Source organism: Diadema antillarum, unplaced genomic scaffold (assembly GCF_040938485.1).
Source record: "Diadema antillarum isolate AM-2024a unplaced genomic scaffold, OU_Dant_1.0 seq00000779_RagTag, whole genome shotgun sequence".
In the NCBI taxonomy this organism is placed as follows: Eukaryota; Metazoa; Echinodermata; class Echinoidea; order Diadematoida; family Diadematidae; genus Diadema; species Diadema antillarum.
This window is the reverse complement of record NW_027271667.1, coordinates 340,349-366,222: the sequence shown is the minus strand read 5'-3', so window position 1 is coordinate 366,222 and position 25,874 is coordinate 340,349. Positions and strand designations below refer to the sequence as shown.

Below are 25,874 nucleotides of genomic sequence, written 5' to 3'. Positions count from 1 at the left end.
CGACAATTTCCTTCATGAAATGCCCCCCAGGAGTCAGAAGTCTGATATAGAGGAAATGAAAATGACCCCCCCCCCAAAAAAAAAAAAAAGAAAGAAAGAAAAAGAAAAAAAAAAAGAAATCAGAGATAAATTTAAGTTACAGAACCCAAATTCTGGTGGTTGCAACAAAAGTAAAGATGCCACTGCAGTTGTAGAGTACATCCAAATCATGTGGTTGGGGAGATAGTCAACTGGCTGTAATGGATGATCCATGGTGTGGATACATGAAAGGAATAGCTAGCATCGCAGACTTGCAACACAGAAGCATCAACCCAAGGATTTATGACAGCTGTGGCATTCCATAACTGCCTTTACACCTTTAAGAAGAGTTGAAGACATGCACGCTTTTAAAGGGGGAATGATGCTCAAATATATGTGCACACATTGAGTGAAAGCAGCGATATAAATTATAGTAAAAACACATTCCTATAATTTCTACACATACTTTAGTTTTATCATCTCTCCTACCTCTCTATTATTCCAATTAAAGTCTCAGCATCTTCATACAATCGTTATTCTTGTAATTTAAACAGTCTTAGCTAGTGTGGCTTAAAATAATCATGTAATGGACAAACTGGCATTACACAGCGCTAGAAGCATTTAACGATAGCCCATTATTTGTAAACAGTGTCTGTTTATCATCCCTGATACCATAGTAATAGAGCTATTTGTCCTAGATCAATATTAATGTTTACACACTGCTCTTGTTACCCTAGTGGCATGTGTCCAAGTGTGTGCAAAGAGATATCACCCACTATGTACATAGAACAGCAGCCATTCTCAACACTTCTTGGTTTCAGCCATTAGATTGCAGTTTCTATTGCTTAATAGTTAAAGTGTCTAAAGAGTAGCCTTTGTTTTTTTTTTATAACATAGCAAACACATCATATACATGTAAAAGCATACATTTTTGACAGATGTGTGACAAAATATACAGTTGTATGCAGATGTGTGACATCTGCATATTGAAATGCCCAGGCATTTTAAAAGTGTAAAACTTGTCTTTGATTTTTAACTGGAGTACAACATTTGTGACAAGTGGCATTTATAGAAAATAATGTTGAAAATAGTGCTTTTTGCAATGCTGCACACTGGCACTGGTCCAACAGTCCCTGACCTGTAAAAAGCACTGTTGGACCAGTAACTTTTTCAGGAATGGACCTGTAAAACGTGGAAAAACTGGGTACCTACCTGTACTGGTCTGACAGACAGATCGGACCAGTAGAAAAAATGGGTTAGTGTGCAGCCCTGCTGTTTGGTAGTTCAGTGCTTTGTGATTACAATAGTGCTTTATTATACAATAGTGCTTTATAATGATATTGTAAATTCACAGTGATCCATCTCATCTGGTGCAGGCTTAATTTACATTTAGAAAAGGCAGATTTGATTATCTTATCTTTCAGGGACCATTACTTACATTCATTGTACACGTACATGTATACAGATGATGGCATGATCATGCAAGCATTCTGTTATTTTAAGCATATGGAAAAGATTGTTTTCTTCCCTGTGTGAAACCCTCTCACTTCAAATATGTTTTTCTTTCTTGCCGTCATCACCCCCCCCCCCCCCCCCGTCCTTCTTCCCCTCTACCCCTCTCCTCCTTTACCCCTCTCCTCCTTTACCCCTCTCCTCCTTTACCCCTCTCCTCCTTTATCCCTCTCTCCTCCTCTACCCCTCTCCTCCTCTAACCCTCTCCTCCTTTACCCCTCTCCTCCTTTACCCCTCTCCTCCTTTACCCCTCTCCTCCGTTACCCCTCTCCTCCTTTACCCCTTTCCTCCTTTACCCCTTTCCTCCTTTACCCCTCTCGGCTGCCCTCTTCCACTGTATCCATACCCCACCACCACTCTACCTTTCCACTCCATTACCCTTCCCCCACTCTTCTTCCCCTCTTCCCTTTTATCCCACTACCATTCTGCCTCTCTGTTCTTCTACCGTCTCTTATCCAATCGACCTGCTCCTCTCCCCCTCCCCTCCCCCCTCTACCTCTCTATCTCTCCCGTCCCCCTCTCTTCTTTTTCCCTATGTCCTACCTGCAGGCGATAGACTTCAACCTCACCAATTTGGCAGATCTTTTGGATGTCCCTGGATTAAGGTAAAATTTATTTTATTTACAACATATGGTATGTTGCAATAAACAGGATGGTCTTGCTGTTTGCATCACATGAATAATTATTCTCTTTAAAAAAAAAACAAAAACCTGTAGTCAGTATTTGTGATATTGCAAAGGATAATTAACATACTTACGCCAATTGAGATATGAGGTATTTTTACCCCAGGGACAATTTGTAAGTGCAAGATTCATGTAATGGTGTTTACAGTAGTACAGTTGTACTTGCACATTCCCTTCCTGCCAAGAGTATTGATAACAAGAAATGCCCTGGTAATGTTTGCAAAATGTCATTCATCATACTAAGCACCAAAGTTAAGATGTACTTTGAGTATCTCTGCACAGTGAGTAGAGTGCTTTGATGATTTGATATGAATCTTAAATGAAGTAAGAGTGTCATATTCATACAGCCCCCAAATAGTGTAAAATTGTCTTTGACTTTAACACTACATTGTAAGTGAAGTAAATTTTTGGCCATGCATATAAGGGTACCAACAAAAATATGTACTTTCCGATTTATTTACCACCAGCAATCTGCTGCATGGGATCTTGGAGGACCAACTGGCTTGCTTCCTGGTGTTACCAAACCGTATCCCACTCACCCTGATTGACAGTGTAGACATCAATGATCTCAGATACCCTATGCCTAAGGTAAACCTTGTCACGAGACTCACTGGAACTACATTCACACAAACCCCAAATTAGTGGTTTTTGAAAATCAGTTTTTGCAATGGGATCCAAAAATTGTTAATTCATGTATGTGGACACACAAAAAGAAGTGAACTCTTGTGATATGCATCACTATGTGAAAATCTATTCCCCTTGATTCAATCTATTTTTAAAATCTTGTGCAATAATTTGCCCTGTATGGCATGTTTGAATGCCACATGAAAAAATGATCAATATTTAAAATCCTATTGTTCAACTTGGCACACAAGGTTTAAACACCCAGATGCCAAGGTCATGCTCCGGTTATCGTTCAGGCGTGCCAGTCTGGAGCTTCAAAACGCTTTGATTTGCAGCCAAGTGATTCTTTTATTTTGCTGCGTCTGAACAGTGACAAATAGAATTGATTTTCACATTGTGCTGCATAAACTAAATGTGGCTTTAGTGTCTGTTGATGCTGGATTCATCTTCAGCCAGGGATCTCCTTACAATGATGGACATGATAATCACCATAGTAATGGTAGATTCTAGTGCTTGATAGAGAAGTTTTCAAGTGCTCTTATGTATTGAATTACAGTGACTGTTTACAGCGATGAGTTCAAAGGATTCTCGAATAATGCCAATTATGCTGGTGTGACCTAGTTTTGCATTCCAGACAAACTGGATATGCAGTGAATCTTTATGAGCAAGGACTTGGAATGCACTTTTGATGGTCATAGATCACAAGTCAGAAAGGCTTTTGCCAGGGAATTATATTCTTTTGCAATCTATTTTCAGCTAATAGGACATTTGGTTCAGTACAAGTTCCAGTTGAAAGTGTATCTTACAATCTATTGTAACTAAAAGTGGAATAAAAGCTTTTCTCATTATATAGCATTGCTTGTATGTGTTGTGGCAGTGGAGTGCATCTGCACATTAAACAAGTATTACACAAAATAGCAGTAACTGTGTCTCAGGAGACTGAGCCAGTGTATGAGCGTGTTTCTACTGAGCGCCGAAAATTGGAGGTGATGCCAGCCGATGTGTGGTGATACTGGCCGATGCGTGGTGACACCTTGAATTTTTCCTCAGTAAAAACAGATCGGGTAGTGGCCAATGCCGGGTGATGCGAGTTGCTCCGTCGTCCACCTATTGAGGTGGTCGATGCGTGGTGACGCGAAGGACGATTCTCAGTAGAAACACACCGGGTAGCGAAATTCGTGGTGTATCGGACGTCTAGAGTTTCTCCCGCGCTTTTCAATCGGTTCATCGCACACACTCCTTCGACACGTGTACAAAATACGTGTGTACACACAGCGACCGTGTTCACATCATGCTTTGTTTGTACCAGCTCACTTGTGTACGTGTTATAGGCCCAATACGTTAAGTTACATGTGAATTGTGGCATTCATCGTCTATTGTTTGCATGATTAAAAGCCTAACTTATTGAATTACTAAGCCCTCATCACTTACTTTGATTTTACACCGCGTTATTTCATTTTATATTGTCTCGAATTGCGAGAGTACCACATTAGTATGTCGCAGCCTTGAGAAAATCTCAACTGGACCCTCGATCTCCAAAGATTTCTCATCAGTCAGTGGCAGGATACCAGAATGTCAGTTCGGGGTGTATTTGATGGGGAGACGAAGAGAAATGGCTTATCCAAAAATAGCCGACGCAGTAGCAAAGCAGGCAGGGTTCGGATCGTGCGCGCGTGACCCAATCTGTGACTTAAAAATACCTGACTTCCGAAATCGCCGCATTTGCATGTCACCTTTGCATCACCTCGTATTCTATCGCTCAGCAGAAACAGCTCGAATGGTCGTAAAATACGAGGTGCTGCGTTGGACAAAATTTGTGGCGATGCCAGGGAAGTGAGGTGCTCTCAGTAGCAACACGCTCTATGAGAAGTAAACAGATATCTTAAAAGCATTTCTCATTTACTTTCTCATCAAATTAGATGGCTTAATATATTAACACATGCTATAGCTTATCAAAGTATAGTGTGATGGAGTGAAGATGATACTAATTGGGATGGTACATGTACTATGTATAACTTACAAGGACAGTCACATATTTAATTCCTGACCTTAAAATAATCCTGTAAAGTACACATCTCTGTCTCTTATCATGGTGGCATTCCTTCCTGTTTAACAACAGTGCTTTTTTTGTCAAGCACTTCGGCAAGTATGGCACCTGTCATGTTCTGATAAAGTGTCGTACTTTGTGGCCCATGATAAGATTCCTGTTGTGCTGTAAGTGTTATTTGGAAGTCTTAAAGCTACATTCTAAGCATGGGAAATAAACACACACACACACACACACACACACACATATATGTCTTTCACAATTTATTAGACGGGGGGGGGGGGGGGGGGGGGGTTAGGACTGCTGAAAACTGCTTTGAGCCAGTGGGGTTCAATGGAGTCAAAAAATTTTATCTCTTGACAAAGATTCTGCTTGGATCAAAACCTTAGGCCCACAATTTATAAGTTGATTTTGCTCTATGTCAAATCATCTTTATTGCCCATTGTCTATCACCCTTGATGATGCAATGGATTTATGTAGAAATTAATGATGCTAAAAGAGAGTAATGGCACCACCAATCAAGCCATCAAGTATATCAACTGAGTAGTGCTTGCCATCACCGAATGCATCCAATAAAATGTGTTTTTTCCCATATTTTATATCCTTGTGTAATATCTCCTCTGTTTAGCTGATTTATGCTAATTACCTGCAAGCCACTATCGAAGGTTCATTTAAAGCCACAAAAATTAACCTTGGCAACACTTTGCAATAGGAAACACATGTTATGACAATCACCCTGTGATATAAGAGGAAGTGAGACCTTCTCAAGGTTGGCCTTGAGTTGATTACCATCGATGACAAAATACATTGTGCCAATGAGTGTGCACACATTCCCAAGGGGTTTGATAAATGAAGTTCAGTTCCAACAAATATAGAAGAACATGGTGTAGGAATCTTGGAAGTTGCTTTCAAAGTTCATTCATTTTTTTTTTTATTTATCTTGTTTTTAAGAGCAGAACTTTTGCAACAAAGTGCATCATTCTGTACGCTGAACTTTACAAATTTTTGATGCTCTAATGGGGTATCATTTTTGCACAAATTCTATGATGTACAGTGGTTAAACATGTTATTTTTTTCCCCCTGCCCCCTGAAGTTAATGGTACACTTTATCCTTTGGAAGTATTGTAGATGAAATGTACTGAAAGGAAGGCATGGGCAGCAGTTACACAGACCTTTCACTTTAGTACCAAGTAGAATAATCCTGGATATTCAAATCACACTGAGCTTATGCCTCTATTGACAGTGTTTACACAATGCCACTCATGAATTATTTTGATGATGTGTTTACAGGGTGTGTTGCGGATCACAGCAGTAGAAGCAAGAAACCTGGTGAGGGCTGATGTGGGTTTCATCAAGAAAGGAAAGTCTGACCCCTACCTCAACATCAATGGTAAGAGACAGCTGCAGTAATTGTTATTTTTCTGTACATGGTTTGATCTAGCTGACCTGAATCAGTGGAGATAATTACAGTGTTTAGAAATTTTGAATTCAGTGTTATTTCATGGCACACCCACTTCCTTTTGAGGATGTGTCTCTCGCGTATACTCGGGCAAATGTCTATGGGAAATGCATGTTGTAGCAAAATCAGTCCGTCTTCAACAGGTTAAAGACCCAGCAGCATGGGGGAGAGAAGGGTGGCCCAATGGAATCAATCTTCATTCGCAGGACACCGGGGTACACTGTGGACATGAAAAATAAAATCATGACTAGGGCAGTCCTGCTAGTGAATATGTACACTGAACTTTGCACTCATTGATAATGTTTGAGTCCAGTCAAGATTCTTCAGCTGCATGTGTGCTGGGTTATAAAGCTGAACAAGATTTGTTACAAAGATTTCAAATTTATCTGAGTTGGGCCAGCCTGCCCACTGCATGGTCTCCCCCATGTTACCAGGTCTGTAGAACACTGAGTCACAACAGAGAGGATGTATGATCATTTCATTATGGTACAGTAAACAGTCCAAGAGTTGGAAATGAGAAATACAGATACTGTACAGTGTATATCATCTAGAATAAAGAGACAAAATAGGACAAAAGCACTGTTCACATTCAAAACATTAATGTCGTAATATTTTCATAAAGTAAATGATACATGTTTCTTGTCAGAAAACCTGGCTTTGGTTGCCATGATACTTGGTTTAAAGCACAGTTCATAGGACAGAAAATAGCATCATGTGAATTACTTGAGCGTGCAATGGTGCAGTGTGATTCTATTGTGTAGAATATCACTGTCTAGAAAGTGAAACTTGTTTGGAAGCAGCCAGAGTACCACTGATATCCCCTCCCCAGAAATTAGCCACCTCTTTTGCCAAGATTATTCCCAGGTGAAAAGATATTCAACGTGATATATCATGTTTACTCTACTGAGAACATTGTTACATAAAGTGTATACCAGACTCCCACAGGATATCTACCATCTAAGTCACACACACACACACACACACAAAGAAATGCAAAGAAAAAGAAAAGTGTGAAAGTATCATCTTTTCCCATCTTTTTCAAACTTTCATCCCCTGAAGGTATCATCAACCTGATTTTTAATTTGAATGGCACAAGTGCAGAGTTTTAGTATGTGCATTGGTAGCAGCTGTAAAGGGACTTGATGATCTTAAGTCAATCCACATATTGTATGTGGATTGAATGTGGAATAAAAGTTAAATATCTATCCTTCATGTTGTTATTTCTAGTTGGTATGCAGAAATTCAAGACCAAAGTGATTAACAACAATCTCAACCCTGTGTGGAACCAGACATTTGAGGTATGTGTTTCTCTTTGCTTGAGTGTTTTTACCAGCAGGTTAACCCTTTGAGGACGAGTCCCGAGTACACTTGGGCAGGTGTCTATGGGAAGTGCGTGTTGTAGCAAATCAGTCCGTCCTCAATGGGTTAAGAGAGGGAAATGGCAATACCAAAACATAGTGAACATATTGTCTTGAAAATGCCATGTACATGTACAGATAAGATGTGTACCGTTCACAGCCATGCTCTAGCCCAAACCAGTGAGTCTGTAGAATGTAAACTCCAAATGCACTGTACATAGTGCTTCCTGTTTACTGCTAGGATTGTAATACTTTAACAGCTTATTGCCTCGTGATTTCTTTTAGTGTGTTCCAGGTTTAGTCAGCATCTGACCAGGCCATAGCTGTGTAGTGTTTTCTGGAATATATAGAGGGGGCTTACAGTCATTTTCTGGATGAGTGTATTTTTATTTATTTATTTTTTAATATTTTTGTTGCCCTCTATGTAGATTGAAATTATAACCTGCACATTTGGCAGATGTACAAGCCAACAGAAGAGATGTGTTGTGCTTATAGTGTATGTGACAATGAGTCATACTCATAGAAACTTGGAAGCTTGCCTTCTTAATTGGGTTACCATTTGAAACTGAAAAAGAATATAATGTGTAGCACACTGAAACAAGATGCTTGGTGTGTGGTTCCCTCAAGCTAGAAAAGAAAAGATAGAAGCTTCACATATTTGACTGGTAGTCATTTGGAAAGAGGGCTTCTCCCAAAATGTTATATTGTGAGTGTGATCAGCAGTGGGTGGGGAGGATAAGTTGTTTCAGATATGAGACTTTGAATCTGTAAATTATTGGTCATAGTCACATACTTGTAATTCATGTGCTGGCAGTTACTGTAGTATTGCAGGAAACACTCAAATAGTCAAGTTTCCATTAAATCAGTAGTGTCTATAAAAGCAAATCAATAAGTACAGTAGAAGCATGCATGTAAATATGAAGTGAAATCAATCATAATTTTTCTCCTGTCATAGAAATGATTTCATAGGCTTCTTGAGATAGGTTTTAGAATAAACACGGCCATTGATGATGTGATTTGATGAATAGCTTATTTTTGACAACCATCAGTTTATTTCCAACATAAAATCCCTCATACTACGTTCTTGCAATTTCTCTCAGCTGTGCAAATTGTTCTGTGAAAGATTATTAAAGTGCACAGTTAACGGCGAATGGTAATATTAAGACTATCCAAATATTGTAATGGTGATTTATATTACATTCTCATGATGTTATTTCACAGAATGTGAAGTAATAGCGTAAATTATGAATGCTTGATAAATATCAACTTCATGCCAATCATTTCCATCCAAATCCACACAGGACAGTTCTGTAATGAGTCAATAGTTCTGAGATATTACCTTATGTGGCATTTTGACCTCTTCTTCTTATATGCTGTAATTTATTGAGAAGGGGAGAGGCTGGAAACTGTGTATGAGTGAAGCAGAGCTGCCAAGTTTCCCTGATTCTGCAGAGGTTTCCCTGAAAATGTCAAAATCCGTTCATGTTTGAATAAGAGAATATGAAAATCTCCATGATTTGGGAATTATTTTCGCCCATTGAAATGCATGTAATACACCGATATCTCCCCGATTGCTGTGTGGAATCTCTCTGATTTGGATGTGGGAATGTTGGCAGACCTAGTGAAGTGATTATAGGGCAGTACATGGCTGATTGTCTAGTCTACTGATGTTTACCTTGGTAGGCCTTGGTGTTTGAGGAACATGGACAGACCCTGGATCTGGATTGCTGGGATGAGGATCCAGGCAGCAAGGATGACCCTCTTGGCAAGTAAGTCACTCCCAGTCCACTTTCCCTTCCTCTCACACCCCAGACACATACCTGCAATAGGCTTTCATATACATAATGAACATACTTTTTTTTTCAATAAATATTTACTACCGTACAATAGCCATGTCAGCTGCACATTTACATCAGACTGTGGTCAGTTAAACAGGTTTATCAGGTGCCAATATGCCAGGGCATTAAATGATGTACTGATATCCAATTGCTCAGCACTTATATTTTCAGTAAAGTATTTGATTCTTTTGTTTCATTTCCTTGTATTAGTAGTAATGTTGATTATCGTTTTTGTTCACAGTTTAATGATCCTTAAATGTTACAAAAAGGAAAAAAAAAAGAAAAGAAAAAAAGTCATTGTTTTGTTTGTTTGCCTTTCCTCTCTGCTTAAGGCGGGGGGGGGGGGTTGAATCAACCCCCCCTCGACATTTTTCGCGACTGCTCCGCCGCGCGAGAATTTTTGACCGCGCCGTTCGCTGACTTTTTACTTTCGAGTCTCGCGCATCTTTTGACATCATTTTCGTGAAAATCGCGCATACCGTTACGACGCTGCATAACGTTTTATACATGCCTGTCAGACCGAAAATGGCTCAAAAACGTGATTTTGTGTATAAAGTCTATGCAAATGGAGTTTTCTCTTCTTATTCATGAAGATATGATTATTTTCACTTTCATAGGCTGAAACTAATTAATTTTAGCATGATTATGCTTGAAATAGGTTCTGTCATAAATTTTGCGGAAAAAAAATGATAAAACAAAAGGTCGAAAAAACAGAGAAATACATAAGAAATTCATAAAACAATAAAATACATAAGAAAATGATTTTGATATCAAATTTTTTTTTCAAGTACATTGTTAGGAATGCTACAAAGAATGTTTCCACCAAAAATTAGGATTCCAGGAGCTTTAATTTCTGATTTAGAGCAAAATGTATGATTTTATGCATATATTAGCATAATTAATCATTATGACAAAAATTTCCATTTCTTTTTGTATAGCTTGGTAGATTACGACACAGGTAATGCATATGCCAAATTTCATGGTGATTGCGCGATCGACGGCCGAGATCTCGGGGGGGGGGGGGGGGTTGAATCAACCCCTCCCCGGCCACAGAACACCCAAAAAAGCCTGGCCTGGTTAGGGTTAAAATCAAGTTGAGAAATATTTGACCCTGGACAGTTAATACAGAGTAAATGGAAGCTGTGAGTCCAGCTGGAAACCAAGAATGAGTCTGCCCTGACACACTGATGAGTTGATCCCTGACACACTGATGAGTTGATCCCAGCCTGGTAGACTCTCTGTGTTGATCCCTGTCTGCTAGGCTCGAATGAAATGATGCCTTTTACCTGGACGAATAGAATCAGTTGATACCTTCTTTTATACAGTGTTCAAAATTTAATGTGAACAATTGGACCTGTTACAGACTACAGGAAGAATCCCCCTTCACCTCAAGGAGAGGTACAGTAGTTGTTGAACTGGTTTGCATAACCAGGGCTGCCTGCACACGTACACACACACACACACACACACACATACACACAAAAGACCAAGAACTTGTATAATTATGTATAGTATAATCATTTTAATGCATCCATGGGTGAGTGTACCTGATATGTACATATAAACTTGAAGAAAAACAAAAGTACTAAAGCTACACAAGCTCTTGAACAGTTGTCACATACATAGTTACACTAATTTTGTATAATCTCATTTAACATTGTGAATTTGACGATTTTGTAAATGCACGTGTTTCTGTTTTACAGCATCAGCATCGACATCCATTACATCTCCCGGATGGGAACCTTTGACTCAGTAAGCTGAAATCTTGACCTTTACAGCAGTCATTTGTTTGCCTACATATACTGCTGTCCCTCTTTGATTTAATAGCAGTTAAATAGAGATAAGGAGTTTGCCTTGATAGCGTAACTCGGACATTATGCATATTGATGTCATTTTGTCATTTAGATTAGTCATACAAATTTGTTTGCCTACTTTTATCACTCTGTCATTTAATAGCAGTTATTCAAAGATAAGAAGCTTGCCATGATAGCATAACTTCAACATTATAATCCACTGATGTTGACTTTGCAACACTGTGAATTACTGTACAATGCCTCCTAAATTGATCTGATGACCTTGATGTAATCATTAATATCCCTGTACTATGATATTTCTATGAAATTTTGTACTTTCATTGTTCCATTTTCTTGGAAATGGCTCAAACTCATTCATTTGTTTAAGAAGTAATATGTTTTTCATGTTGAGGAATGTGTATCAGTTAGTCATTAATAGTTGTAAAGAATGAATATGAAAGCTATTAAAGCTTGTTTGCCAAACAGCTCTAGCATAAAGAATATTACTGTTTGAATTGAAGAAAATAGGTTAGGTAATGTCAGTAGACAAAGAAATGAACATGTCATCATATGTTTTATGTCTTGTACAAGAGGGCACATCGGCAAACACTGGAATTTTGAGCAAGAATTATCAGACCATATGCAAGAGATTTTTTTTTTTTTTTTTTTTTTTAAGGAGAGTTTTAGACTCGCTGTTAAAGTGTGTACATTGGAATCACAATCGTAGCTAAAGGAAACATTGATGTGTGTGTGTTTGAGACAGGACACCTACATGTATGTGCCAAATGAGGCTGTTGGTTGCTCCCCATGCAGGGTGATACATAACTTTACCACTTGCCCGGTCGGGCAAGCAGACTTTCAAATTCGCTGCAAAACACTTTGCCGACCACTAATTCTATTTGCCCAAAAAGAAACAGCAATTTTTTTTTGGCTTCTGTATGGTTGACTTTGACTTTGGGAGTTTGTTGGGGGGGGGGGGGGGGAATAAGGGGAAAAAAAGTTGCTTCAAGACTTTTTACTTGCCCCATTTGGGCAAGCATTTCTTCTCAGTGTTCAAAAGCACTTGCCCAAATTTGATTTTCACGTGCCTTGGGTAATCGAGCAAATGCTTATATAGTATCCTGCCCCATTTTAACTCTGCCATTCCTAACAGCCACCTGTTTGAGTAGAATGTCAGTAGCATCTTGTGAATGTAACCCTGAGAGAGTTAACCCATTCTATCGTCATTCTATAGTGGCTGCCTCTTGAAGACATCAAACATGGAGACCTTCACCTCAAGCTGGAATGGCTTGTCCCATCAGAGAACTATGATGTCATTTCTGAGGTAATGACCTTCAACACCATTCATTATTTGTGGGGTTTTTTTTTGTGTGTGTGTGTTTAAAAGATAATCTTTGTAGACATTTTATGTGGACCATTATCTAATCAGCCACTTTTGTGATGTCAACTTTATGTACTGACACTATTTACATGGATGAACAGGAAGACGAAGGAAAAAAAAATCCATTCTTACTTTGAATAAATAAAACGGTCAAATATAATTGATGAATTAGTTGAACCGTTTGTCTTGTGTGGATTGAAAATTAGCTGAATTTATGTTTAAGCCATTGCACTATGAAACATTATAACCCACCTCAGCCTGAAAGCTCGCATATTTGCATATATTCCATGCATAGAACCCTAAAACAATTGCAAAGAAAATTTTACATGGCAACTTAAATTTGTATCAATTGCTTGCTTTCATCCAGGCGCAAATATTCTGCCCAGAAAGACATACAAACTTGTTTTGATATATCTGCTTCACTCTGATTGTAATAACATTGTAATAAATCTATACAGTGTTCTTATGTACATTTTTACCTTTGTGCCTTCAGATTTGATATTTTCCTTATTCAAAAAAAAATTGATAGTTGTGTTTTTAACAGTTACGGCAAACACACACTTTTTGTGTTCCTTCTTTACAGCAAGTTGCAGACTGTGCTAAAGTGTCTTCACCAACATCTACTGAGCTCCTGTCGTGTGCTATTCTGGTGGTCAAACTGGACTCAGCCAAAGACTTACCAGTCAGTACACAACATCTACTCTGTCAATAACAATCACGTTATCACGTACCATGTAACTATTACATCTAAACTGAATAATGTGCATCTCGAACTGTGTCACCTCTAAGCACATTGTGCAATTTACAAGAATATATCTGTTCAGCTGAATAGTAGAAGTTTTAGCTCAGATGTCTACTTTATATGATCATATTTTAGCAGTGTACACAAACATGAATTGTGTGCTTAATACATGTACATCATAAGATCCTGAATGATTTGTTGATTTTATGTCTTCCAATAACATTATGAATATGTTATCAGTGCAATGTCTGTCATAAGCAAAAAGATGTGTATGTGAACAAAGACAGTTGACATGTTGAACATACAATCAAGCAAACTTCACATAAACTTAGGCTCAGGTGAGCTGTTGCAATCATTCACCATCCAGCATCCATTATGTGTAGCCTTCGTCCGTTGTCCTTAGTCTGTCATGTGTGAACTTTTCTCACACATTTTCATCTTCTTGAAAGCAGGTGGCTGTGTATGACCAAACTTGCCAGGAATCATGGGAGGGGGGGGGGGGGGAGGTTGGGAGGGGGAGGGTATCACAGTTTGAACACATTTTATTTTGGTGTTGCCTCCCAAATTGGCTGCTTTTCATACTTTTGGACATTATCAGCTTCTTTTATTTGGGTGTTAGTTTCATGAAGTTATTTTGGGAGATCATGAAATGGCAACAGAATGAAAAATTGCTTTTCATGGACATAAATACATAACAATTACTATGATAAAAATCATGGGCATACATTCTTGTGTGGGATTTGAACCCATGATCTCCTGATTGCTAGACAGATGTCACCTCCTCTAGACTACTGAGGTTCTGCCGGATAGCCAGTGATGATGCTGATCCCTTATGGCAGCTGTAGTGTTACTGCATATTTATTCACATTTAAGAAGGTTAGATTGATTAGTAAACTGACAGCCAAAGGTTGTATTTTGTCTCTCTTTGTTTGCTTTTTTTCTATATGGAAGTCATCATTCCTATCATTGTTTGTAGCAACATTGTTTTCAAGTACAATTAGGATGGGAGAATCATTTAGGAATGATACAAAAACAAACCTGACATCGATACACTTCTGTCCGCTATTACAGCAAAATCCTTTAAGGAATCATATAGTTTTTGTTGAGACCTAATTTCAGGTTTCTAACATTTTTTGGTAAGGTAATGAGAAACCTCTTATGAAATATGAAAGAGCATGTAATTCCATTAGGAATTCAATGTTTATTTGGTGAAAATTGATTTTGAAATGGCTGAGATATCCAAAACAGAGCGATTCTAATAAAGTGTGGAAACCACCTTTTATTACAATCGCTTTGTTTTACTTTGTTTTTGTATGTTTCAGTCATTTCAAACTCAATTTTCATCAATTACACTTTGAATTCCTCTTAACGTGGTATGCTCTATACTATTTCATAAGTGTTTTCTTGGTATCTCGCAAAAAGTTACAAGCCCAATTCTCAGCTCCACCAAGACTGTACAATCCCTTTAACCTGTTCAGGACAAGCTGATTTTGCTGTAACACATGTTTCCCATAGACACCTGCTGAGAATACTCAGCACTGAATCTGGTGCTTTCTTCATACAGTTTTCTATGTAAGATTTAAGATAAAAGATATGTATATGAAAATTTATGTGACTTCACATCCCATTACAGGTAAAAAGGACTTCTCAATTGCGTCGCTTTTCAAAGCATGCTCAAATACCTTACTATGAGTCAGCGGTAGGTGTGACGCAGTCCAAATTTGCCACAACAGCAACAAATGCTTTGCTGTATTGCGCAATGCATGATCACAAAAAAAGAATACAAAGAAAGTAGCAAATACGTTTCACAAAGAATTATGCATTGCTATGCTTACCCAGAATTCATGTCATTTCATAGCTGATATAAAAAGAAAAAAAATCAAACAAAGCTCATGGATTTTTTTTAAAAACCCCAGATTAAATATTTGACCAGAATTTATAGCAATCTTTAAATATGTGTATGATACATCCATGTAGTAAGGCAGATCAATTTGCCAGGTGTATACTCAGTTATATATTAATTGGCAAGATACAAAGTGGTATGCAAAGACATATGAGGAACAATAGTGTAATGTGGAATGGCATAATATCCCTAGCCTTATTCATTTTAATTAAGCCCCATTAGTAATAATACCAGCACATTTTCTGTGTCACACCAGCAGATATTTCAGAGCAAATACCTCATGAACATTGTAGAAATAAATGATATACATACACCTGTAGTGAAACTGAGGCATGCTGTCTACACAGGCTCGTGTTATACATTTCAAACATCTTTTCTTGATCATTACTAGATATTGTCGTGTCCAATCATAGTGTTAAAAACAAACCTTTTGTTCTTTTTTTCTCAACAATAAGTCATCTATAGAAAAAGAAAGCATAGTGCATTGAAAACAGTACTTGTCTTTCCTGAATATGTTTGAATTTTACATCACACAAGTTAGATATTGTATTGATAAAGCTTTGAAACAGCTCTTCCAATGGATCTGATTTGTGCTTATCTGAGATTATAAAGGGATAGGTTCTTGCTCATACGTAGCTTGCTATTGCAATGTTACATTTTGATTTAGCTGAGACAGACACTTGCTACTTCTTTGTACAGAAACTCTCTGTAGTTAAAGTGGTACCTGGTGTTGTAAGTATACAATTCCCCCAACCTTTTATCCTGTTTGAGTTTCTTTAGTTTTCTTTTTTTTTTTCCCCATCGATTTTTGATAACACATTCATTGCTGTGTAAAACTGTATAGTTTTGGACAGCACAAGTTATGCATATTCAGCAATAAGGAAATCAAAACTCCTTAAAGAATAAACAGTTAGCTAGCTCTGTGAAACTGTATTACACTAAGTTTGTAAATTGTAACATGCATCAGTTTTACTATTCTCCTTTTGAGTTCAAGTTGCTGGTCAGGCCTGTTCACAATTCATGATCATGTTTTGTAGAAAACATGTATTCTTATCCCCTTTGAAAGATCTTGCAATATTGTCTTACCAAGCCAAAACTATGCTGCTCTCTTTAAATGTGTTGAAGTTAACTCTCATTGGGAATGTGTACTCTTTGAATTCACTTTTGTTTGTTGGTTTTTTCATTTTCATTTTATTGTCATTCACATTTGAATTGACCATGGTAACAAAAACATTTCTTATGAATTGTTTGTTTCTGTTTCAATAACTTGATTGACAGTTTGAATCACTACCAGTGTACCATGTTGAGAGCACAGTATGCAATGCATGTATACAGTCATTTCACTGGCATTATGTACATCATTGTTAAAATGCCACACCTGCAAAGATTATACAACATTATATAAAGCCTGCAATGCTGGTTCAGCCTGCAATGCTGGTTCATCCCCTCCCCCCTCCCCCCTCCCTCATCAATGACAATCATTAAGTTATCAAATGATATAATAATCTTGCCATTACATGTAATGATGGGCTAGGGAACGCTTGGCAATCTTCCATGTTGGGGAAGGAGGGGGGTGGCTGGTGTGGGGAGGACCTGAGCATGGAAAGAGGCCCCAGTGATGATATGATAATTGTGTAATATAGTGATGATATATAGTGATGATCTATGGACATAATTAACTAGACATACCTCAAGCTGCATCTTCATCAGTCATCCAAGTGCATCAAGCCCTTTATGTTCTGTTTGCCCCCCTCCCTCCTTTTTTTTTTGGGGGGGGGGGGGGGTGGGGTTGGGAGGAGGGGGTGTTTTGTACAGGAAATAACTTTCCCTGGACCACCTTATAATGAGATGTCCTAACCCCCCTCCCCCCCCCCCCTCAAAAAAGAAAAAAGAAAAGAATAATAATAATAATAATAATAATAATAATTGCATTTATATGGCGCTTCATACTGACGTTTCTAAGCGCACTTTGCTACTCATACAAATAGATTAGAAAACACAATAACATTAACAAAATCAGCATTAACAGTCCAAAAGAAGAAGAAAGAAAAGAAAAGAAAACAATAATAATGATAATAATAATGATAATAATAATAATAATAATAATAATAATAATAACCATAATTATTATTATTATTATTATTATAATTATAATGATAATAATAATAATAAAATAATAATAATAATAATGATAATAATAATAATAATAATAATAATAATAATAATAATAATAATAATGATAATAATAATAATGATAGAAAAATGCATATACCACTCATCAAAATAAATGACAGTTATAATTTTCAGAGGAGAGTACAATTCTGACAAATAATGATATACTTGGTTGTGCCAGAGTGTGTGCCCACAAATGGCTAAAAAATTAAGCCATGCTGATGCAATATATATGCTAAAACTGAATTCCGTGCTGTAAAACTTTCTTTAGTTTGTTCACATTTATGTTTAGTAGCGTTCAAATGTGTACAGTTGTTTACTTTGAATAGGCAACATTGATGGGTTTATTTGGGTCATAAATAGAATATTCATTATTATAAAGCATTTTTAGCTGCATGGGATTATTGCTGTATTTCCCTTTCATCTCTAACTCCGTAAATGTGGAGGAAATGTTTTTATTTATTCATTTTTTTTTTTTTTTGGTTGCCTTTCGAGTTGATAAGAGTGATTGCATTTTATAAAGCTGTTTTCATTGTCTTTTTCTTCTTTCTGATTTGTTCTTAATGTATTGCTGTACTCCTTAGTATGCCATCACTGTATATGAGCTTTAAACTAAGCAGAGCTATTCATCCCATTATTCAGTGTTCAATGTCATCATGAATATGTCTGTTATTGTAATGATTCTGTCTCAGTATTTGTGGGACTCAAGTCAGTTCAAAGGGGCCATAAAGATCTATCACTACATGTGAAAGTACATTGGATCAGATCTCATAGATCAGGTATAATCATATTATGTGTTGATTTCAAAATGCCTCTTCTTAAATTGCTAACTGGGGAATCTCAGATTCCTCGTTGAACAGAAAAGTATAATATCGTTAATAAAAAGTAAATTGCAAAGGTCCTGTGATAAACCTGCTTTATCAAAGCTCTATATCCAAGGACTTGAATCTTCTAGTGAAATCAGGTATTAATGTTGCACGAGATTTACAGATCGCTTTGACAAAGCATGTAACCTGTATTTCTGTCACTTCCTTGTATGCTGTACCCAGGTGTCTTCTAGGTCTACCAGTATGCCCAGTCCTGTGTGCACTCTTACTGTGGGACAAACAACCTACAAGAGTCATGTGAGTATTCCACAGATCTGTGGGTTTCTTCTTTTAGGTATTTGCTTAGCAAGGAAATGTAAATATAGGACTTATATCTTCACTAAGGTCCAACAATTTTTATAGCACCATGAAATAAAAAGAAACAACAAACAAAACAAGCCCCCCCTCCCACAGAACACACACACATGCACACAAAAACAAAGACAAAAACAACAACAACAAGAAACAAACAAATGGCCGACGGAACAAATAGACGGACTATGATGACATAGCAAAAATATACTGATGGATGGATTGTGTTTGTGTGGATGCAAGAGATAGAGAATGGAAATAGGGTCCTACACGGTTTGATTGAAATTATGGTGTGTGTTTTTTCACTACTCTGTCATATATTTTTAAACACTGTACTAATATTACAGTTATTTTTATGTGATGATGATGGATATACATGTAGCTCTGGTTTATGACCAGAGTTATATCCTGCACTCTGAAATAACACTTATTAATATGCTTCACAACATCATTACACACTCCTCTGGAGTATTCATGGTTAGAAAGATTGACCTACATGACTATATTTTCCATAGAGTGTTCTGGCTGTTTTGTCTACAGGGTTTACTTTATGCACTTTAAGGTTAACCCTAAAAGGGCCGGGGGGGGGGGGGGGGGGGGGGCAGAATTCGCCCCCCTCGACGTTTCGCGCTGTAATTCTGTAATGCGAGAAGGACTCGTCGCGAGGCTTCTTGACTTTGTTTGTTCAAGTCTCGCGCAACTTTTGAGACCAAATTAGCGACGTCCGCGCATACGTTTGCGAAGCCACGCCCATTTTTGTAATGGAATGTCGCCCCAAAACGGGCACAGTTTTGTGATTTTGTGTACATTTCCTATGGAAAACAGTGCTCTGTCATGAAAGTCATAAAAACCTGATTATTTTTACAATTAATCACTTTCATTGATTATTTATGTGCTAATTATGGTAGAAAAGTAGTCAGTGACAATTTCCAATGAAAAAACAAAGAAAAAACAAAAGTTGAAAAACAAAGAAATACATAAGAAATTCTGAAAACAATAAAATACATAAGAATTGAAATGAATTTTGGAAGTTTTTGTGATGTACAATTGTTGAATATGCTAAAACAGATTTACAGATCGAAAATTAGACTCTCAATGCTTTAAATTAGGCTCAAATATGACCTTGAGCTTAATTTTCATAATTAATTAATTAAAATTAGAAATTGATTGTTTAAAAAAATCTTATGACACAATCTTGTAGATTATGACGCGGGTCTCACGCATGCAAAATTTCATCGCGATCGCACCACCGATGGCCGAGATCTCGGGGGGCGGAATCCATCCCCCCCTTCCCGGTCTGAACATAGCCAAAAAAGCCCGGCCCCTTTAGGGTAATAATGTATATCCACTATCATGGGAAAGTATGGAATCCTTTTTGTTTGTTTGTTTGTTTGGCCAATCACAAGTTTTGAAACTTGAGTACAATGTAAGTCTGCTCTTCATTGTTAGTTCCTTCAGAACCTGTTATATTCAGTCCTTGTGAAAGTGAGCACGCTGACATTCATTGAGTTGTTCTACACTAATCTGTGAGAAGAAAGACAAATTCCTCATCTGATGTGGTTCCTGTTGTCATGGTAACAGGTCCAGCTGAAGACAGTGAGACCAGTGTGGGAGGAGACTCATCACTTCCTCATCAAGAATCCTGCCTTGCAGTCCCTTGATCTTGAGGTAAGATGGGATAGTGTGTTAGCCCTGCCTTGCAGTCCCTTGATCTTGAGGTAAGATGGGTCAGTGTATGTGACATAACCTTGAAATGAAACCTGTAGTGTACCAAGAAACTTGCAAGGTGAATACCAGGATGCTTGGTCTATAGTGCTAAACACCAAATCACTTTTAGCTCATAAGCTGGGGTCTAGTGTAAACACCAAATCACATTTAGCTGGGGTTCTAGTGTAAACACCAAATCACTTTTAGCTGGGGTTCTAGTGCTAAACACCAATGTCACTTTTAGCTTGGGTTGTAGTGCTAAACACCAAATTACTTTCAGCTGGGGTTCTAGTGCATCCCCGGACTCGTCTTTGTACAGTTACAGTAGTCTCCGCATAATTGAGTGCACTGCTTTTGTCAGTTAAGAAATGCTCTGCCCGACACTACGTGATTATTAAAAGCGGAGACTAAATTTCAGACTCTACTTTGTGTTGTGTAACCTTAGGTGACTGACAGTAAGAAAGGCAACAGGCTTGGAACGCTGAGTGTTGGTCTGAAAGAGCTGCTACTGGCCAAGCCTGACATGGTGATTGAAAGACCCTTCAAGCTGAATAACTCTGGACCTCAAAGCACCATCACACTCAAGATGTGTCTGAGGGTAAGACTAATGATCAGCCACTGTCTCTTTGTCTCCTATTCAATGTTTGTCAGTATATTTGATAATCTTCACACATTCATAGATAGATATGTCATAGACAAGGAACACCATGTCTGCACAAAAAAGAAAGAAAGAGAGAGAGATAAAAAATCCCAAATGCATTGGGGTCATTCTTTCCAATAACAATTAGGGACATAACCAAGGGATTCATTATTTTTTTTTTTTAATTTATTTTATTTTTGTTAATTTAATTCAATGCTTTGTGTATAAAAAAACATTTGCACTCATCTTTCTCAATTCTTGGCTCCTCGTAAAATTCACCAGAGTTTCAGGCATGTGAATATTTTTGGTTTTACAGTATACCCATACTCTTATCACTAACATTTTAAAGGCATAATTTACCGTTTGCAGATGAAACAAAAATCCAGCATTAGTGCTTTAGAATAGTTCCAAAATGAGAGTTAGGGATGGAAACAATCACTGTAAAATTTGAATCCGTATAATCATTGTTATGTATTGTTGAATACACAAAATGTGAACAATACTTATTATAAAAATGTTGCCAGACTAAGCGGTCTACAGTGATGATTTAATGAGAAAAATACTTATATCTCATTATATTTTAGGCTTTATTGCAAAAATGTTATGGTAGGATGTTTTGTGATACAAGAGACCTACACATATGCATCAAATGTGATATCTTGAACATTTTTTAAATCACTGTTCCCAAGCGTAAACAGGATCTTTAATATAAGAGTTGCATATATTGTATTTCATTATGATGTAAAAGGATACCAGATTGGTGAATTTCTCGGTTTGTGATATTGTTCTACATTGTATCTTACCGATCTCAATTAAAATTTGATGTGACGATAGGTTAATGTACCCATCAAGCCATCATTAAATATCAGTGTTTGTTGTGCATTTTATGTTAATGCTCAGACCTTATTGATGTCAAGCCAGATTTCATATCAACAAGAAATACTGCCTCCAACTTTACTCAGAAGTTGGATGTCAGTGTAATGTTTTATATCTGCAGAAGGGACATTGTTGGGATCTTTGACTTTGTGTATTTTGCAGTGTGTGTGCAGGCTTAACACCTGGAGGCTTAACATCTATAGGTTTAAGGTGCTCACTACCTCTAGGTTATACACCATTAGGTTAAACTCCTGTAGGCTTAATACCTATATACTTTTGCTGCTCAACACCTGTATGTTATACACTTGTACAAGAAGGTTTAACAGCCAGTAGGGTTGGTGGTATGCACTGTAAAATGCTCCACACGTACATGTACTCAGTATATTGTTAGCCTTGCAATGTGTATATTTGCCAATATACATTGTAGACTGACAGCTGAGTTTCTTGTCTTCTAACAGGCTATTGAGAGGAAGCAGAATGAAGACCATGACTTGTCAGACCCAAGGGATGTTCTGGTGAGTTGGTTGTCCATCTTTGTTTTGTCTTCTGGCCTCCAAACTATATTGTCTTCAGTTGATTGTATGATGTTGGTCTCTTGTGACATTTTTTTTTCTTTTCGGCCAATAGATACAAGTGTACATATTTTTGCCATTATTTGGTTACATTCAGTAGGAGCTAAACTAACCCGTTGAGGACGAGTCCAAAGTGTACTCAGGCAGGTGTCTATGGGAAATGTGTTTTGTAGCAAATTCAGTCCGTCCTCAACGGATTAAGTTTTTTAAAAGCTATACAGAATATTTTGTGTATTTTTTTCCACTTGTTACACTGTATGCTAGAATAATGTGGAAATTGTACCTTCTGGACGTGTTACAAGTGATGTGGATTACTATACTGTATGTGGTGACCTCCCCTGATTAATGAATGAATTGGTTGATGTTTGCAAGCTTGCAATCTCATGACATTATTCATTCATTTCATTCATTCAATCATTTATTTTTCATTTCCAACAAAAACATATAGATATATTACAAAAATTGAATACAGTGCATAAATTTCATTATACATAGTAAAGGATAAATTTACAGAAAACTTGTAGGTATAGGAAAATGTTGGAAATGGGGAGGAATGCTAAAAAGCTGAGCTTGTAGGCTGCATTCCCCCCACACGTAATACAAGAAATTATATGATCGATTGACTGATAAACATTGAAAATGGATGAAACAAAGAAACTAAGACAAAAAGACCTATAACCTAACTTATCCGAAACAAAACCCTAAACAAATCCCTACACTAAGTCGCTGTCATGCCGGAAAAGAGAGGAGAGAAACAAAGTAGTATGTGTGTGTGTGTGTGTGTGTGTGTGTGTATGAGAGAGAGAGAGAGGGGGGGGGGGAAGAAAACAGCTTAATGCGTGGAGTGAAGATAAGAGACAAAAAAAAAAAAAGATAGAAGGACACGAGAGGTAGTGGATGGATGGAGCCGCTTAGCTGTAATTTCAACAGAATATAAGGTTGGATTTTACACTTCTTTGCAACCAATAAAGAATCAACAATTCTTATAACTATTCAAAATATTTTTCTTCAGATTACTCTTAAAAGAACTTAAACTTGGAGATGTCCTTAAACTGTTAGAAAGGTTGTTCCAATATTTAGGTCCAGCAAATGTAAATATAGATTGTGTAAACATAGTTCTAGTTAAAGGCAGATGGAATTCATCTGAGTGACGAGTCGGATATTTATGGAACGAGCGGTTTCTCGCAAACATACTTGTGAAAACAGACGGCAACAAATTATCAGAAAGTTTATACATAAATTGGCCAAGACAATAATAATAAATATCAGTTATCTTTAAAATTTTGTTTTCAGAAAATAAAACATCGGTGTGGGCTCTCCAAGAAGATCATCTCCATGATGCCATAACTCAAATAATTATTGCTTGATACTACTACATACAATGTATATCGTGGCTAATATGTTGCATAGTGGGATGTGCAATACATGGCAAAGATGTTGAAACACTTCACAGGTGCTAAGTTTTGGGTTGCTGTTATTGTTTTGTTTTGTTTTTGTTGTTTTTTTGTAATGGGGTATGGGGTTGGTATTGACTTGCAATACTACAGTATAGGCTAAAGTGTCTCCTAAAACCAACTCATTATATTACTGGGTGTTTGAAACTCTCTGTATAACAGGCCAACAGACGAGTTGATGAGGAGGACGAGGAGGCAGAGATTGAAGTGGAGGGCACACAGGAGAAATCGGAGGAAGGAGCCGGTAGCTCTGGGGTGGACGGAGAGAAGACCGAGTCTGGTCAGTCTGCTGGTCAAGAAGTGACCATCAATGGTCATCATGATGGTGAGGAGGATGGTGACACCAGTAGTCAGGCTGCTTCCCCACCCCCCAATGGTAACTCCCCTGGGGTAGGGGAGAGTAACGCTGCTGGAGTGGAGCTGAGACGGAGGACTGTGCAACCCTATGTACATGAGTAAGTGATTCTCATAGGGATGAGAAAGTTGTTAGTGATTGTCATGGAAAGTTTCTACAAATGCGACATGTAGTGAGGAGACAGGCTTTAGAACTCACATGTGGTATGTTTGTGATTTTGTAGACATTCAAACTGCCACATAATCACTGCATTCAGATGATCCCCCGCTTTGCAGGGCATGTCCCGTTTGCCAGGACTTTCCCTGGCAATCCCATCGTGTGAACGCTCGGATGGGACATTTCCCGCTCCCCCGGAAAGCTCGTCAAGTCCGGCAACAAAATTCTGGTGGATGACTGACCTTGATCTCTCGCGCAGTTGTTTTCCTCATAATTGTGTATACTCCAAATGTGGTGGCGAATCAGGCAATCATATAAATTTGCAATCGCGCGCCCTATAGTGCCACGTATGTTGACCTAACACACAGCTGAAACCACTAGCCGCGATTTTGTCCCCCTTTCAGCAGGGGATTTCAATGCACGTGTGGACGGTCGACCGTAAAACTCTCCAAACTGCCCCCATGAAGCGAGGGATTGTCTGAATGTAGGGATAGTTATCAGGGGATCATTATTACATGCAAAATAGAAAACAATACATAATTTTCCCTGGATATTCACTAAATGTCTTGATTGATATCTTTTTTGCCTACAGTCTTCTCCTATGTTTGCTATGAAGAGTATCCTGTTGTGTGTCAGTCCTTTTGCCTTTCAGTGAATTGCTGTGTGATCTGATATGTGTTATGCTGTGACTTGACACTGTCTAGTAAACAGGCTAATACCCACACTGATGGCTGCATCTATAGATAATTTCACATTGACAGGGAAATACAGCAGTGTTTTTGCATGGTATTTTGTAATGTGAACACAAATACTAACTATGCAAAAAACACAAAAAACACTCAACAAAGTACCAATTCAAACCAGAGGTACGACTGTATGCATGTTAGACTTGAGTGTGAATTGTGTGGTAAAACACTATCAATTGTAAGTCAAATACCTGTATTGGTACAAACAAATAACAAACTAAAAAAAAAACAAAAAAAAAAACCCTACCATCACACTGGGTCAGACAATGTAGTTAAGGACATCACACATGCCGACCCAGTTGGTAGTTGTGGCTATCAACCAAATCGACTAAACTGTGTAAAGTGAAGCCCATTGAAAAACTGCTTTTTGCCTGGAAGGCTGTAACTAGCAGATTTTTACTCCCTTGAGGAAGATCATCTCTACATCAAGCTGTCCTGTGTTCTCTGTTTGTCTATTTCTCCTCAAAACTCTGAACTTGTCTTTCTTTAGGGATGGTTCTGAGTCTAGTGAGGGTCCTATTTTTGACTAGTAAGTCAAGGTTTCTTCTCTGTATTCAGTCAGTTTACTTTAACCCTGCTATTGATACTGGTATCATAGTTTCATCGAGTAATCAAATAAGGTAATAATTTCTTAATTTCCTTTTATCATTTGAATATACT

At 37.7% G+C, this 25,874-nt stretch overlaps 1 protein-coding gene across 1 annotated transcript in view; it reads left to right on the top strand.

The window, feature by feature from the left end:
• LOC139739014 (extended synaptotagmin-2-like) overlaps positions 1–25,874 on the top strand; it is a 100,271-nt gene that overhangs the window by 63,557 nt on the left and 10,840 nt on the right. The window contains exons 13-26 of the mRNA XM_071649628.1: positions 2,080–2,135; positions 2,681–2,801; positions 6,175–6,274; positions 7,571–7,641; positions 9,385–9,470; positions 11,243–11,291; positions 12,567–12,656; positions 13,297–13,395; positions 15,089–15,154; positions 18,580–18,654; positions 20,290–20,376; positions 20,861–21,013; positions 22,390–22,446; positions 24,120–24,412. Of these exons, the coding sequence (XP_071505729.1) occupies positions 2,080–2,135; positions 2,681–2,801; positions 6,175–6,274; positions 7,571–7,641; positions 9,385–9,470; positions 11,243–11,291; positions 12,567–12,656; positions 13,297–13,395; positions 15,089–15,154; positions 18,580–18,654; positions 20,290–20,376; positions 20,861–21,013; positions 22,390–22,446; positions 24,120–24,412 (1,403 nt within the window). The remainder of the gene's footprint in view (positions 1–2,079; positions 2,136–2,680; positions 2,802–6,174; positions 6,275–7,570; positions 7,642–9,384; positions 9,471–11,242; positions 11,292–12,566; positions 12,657–13,296; positions 13,396–15,088; positions 15,155–18,579; positions 18,655–20,289; positions 20,377–20,860; positions 21,014–22,389; positions 22,447–24,119; positions 24,413–25,874) is intronic.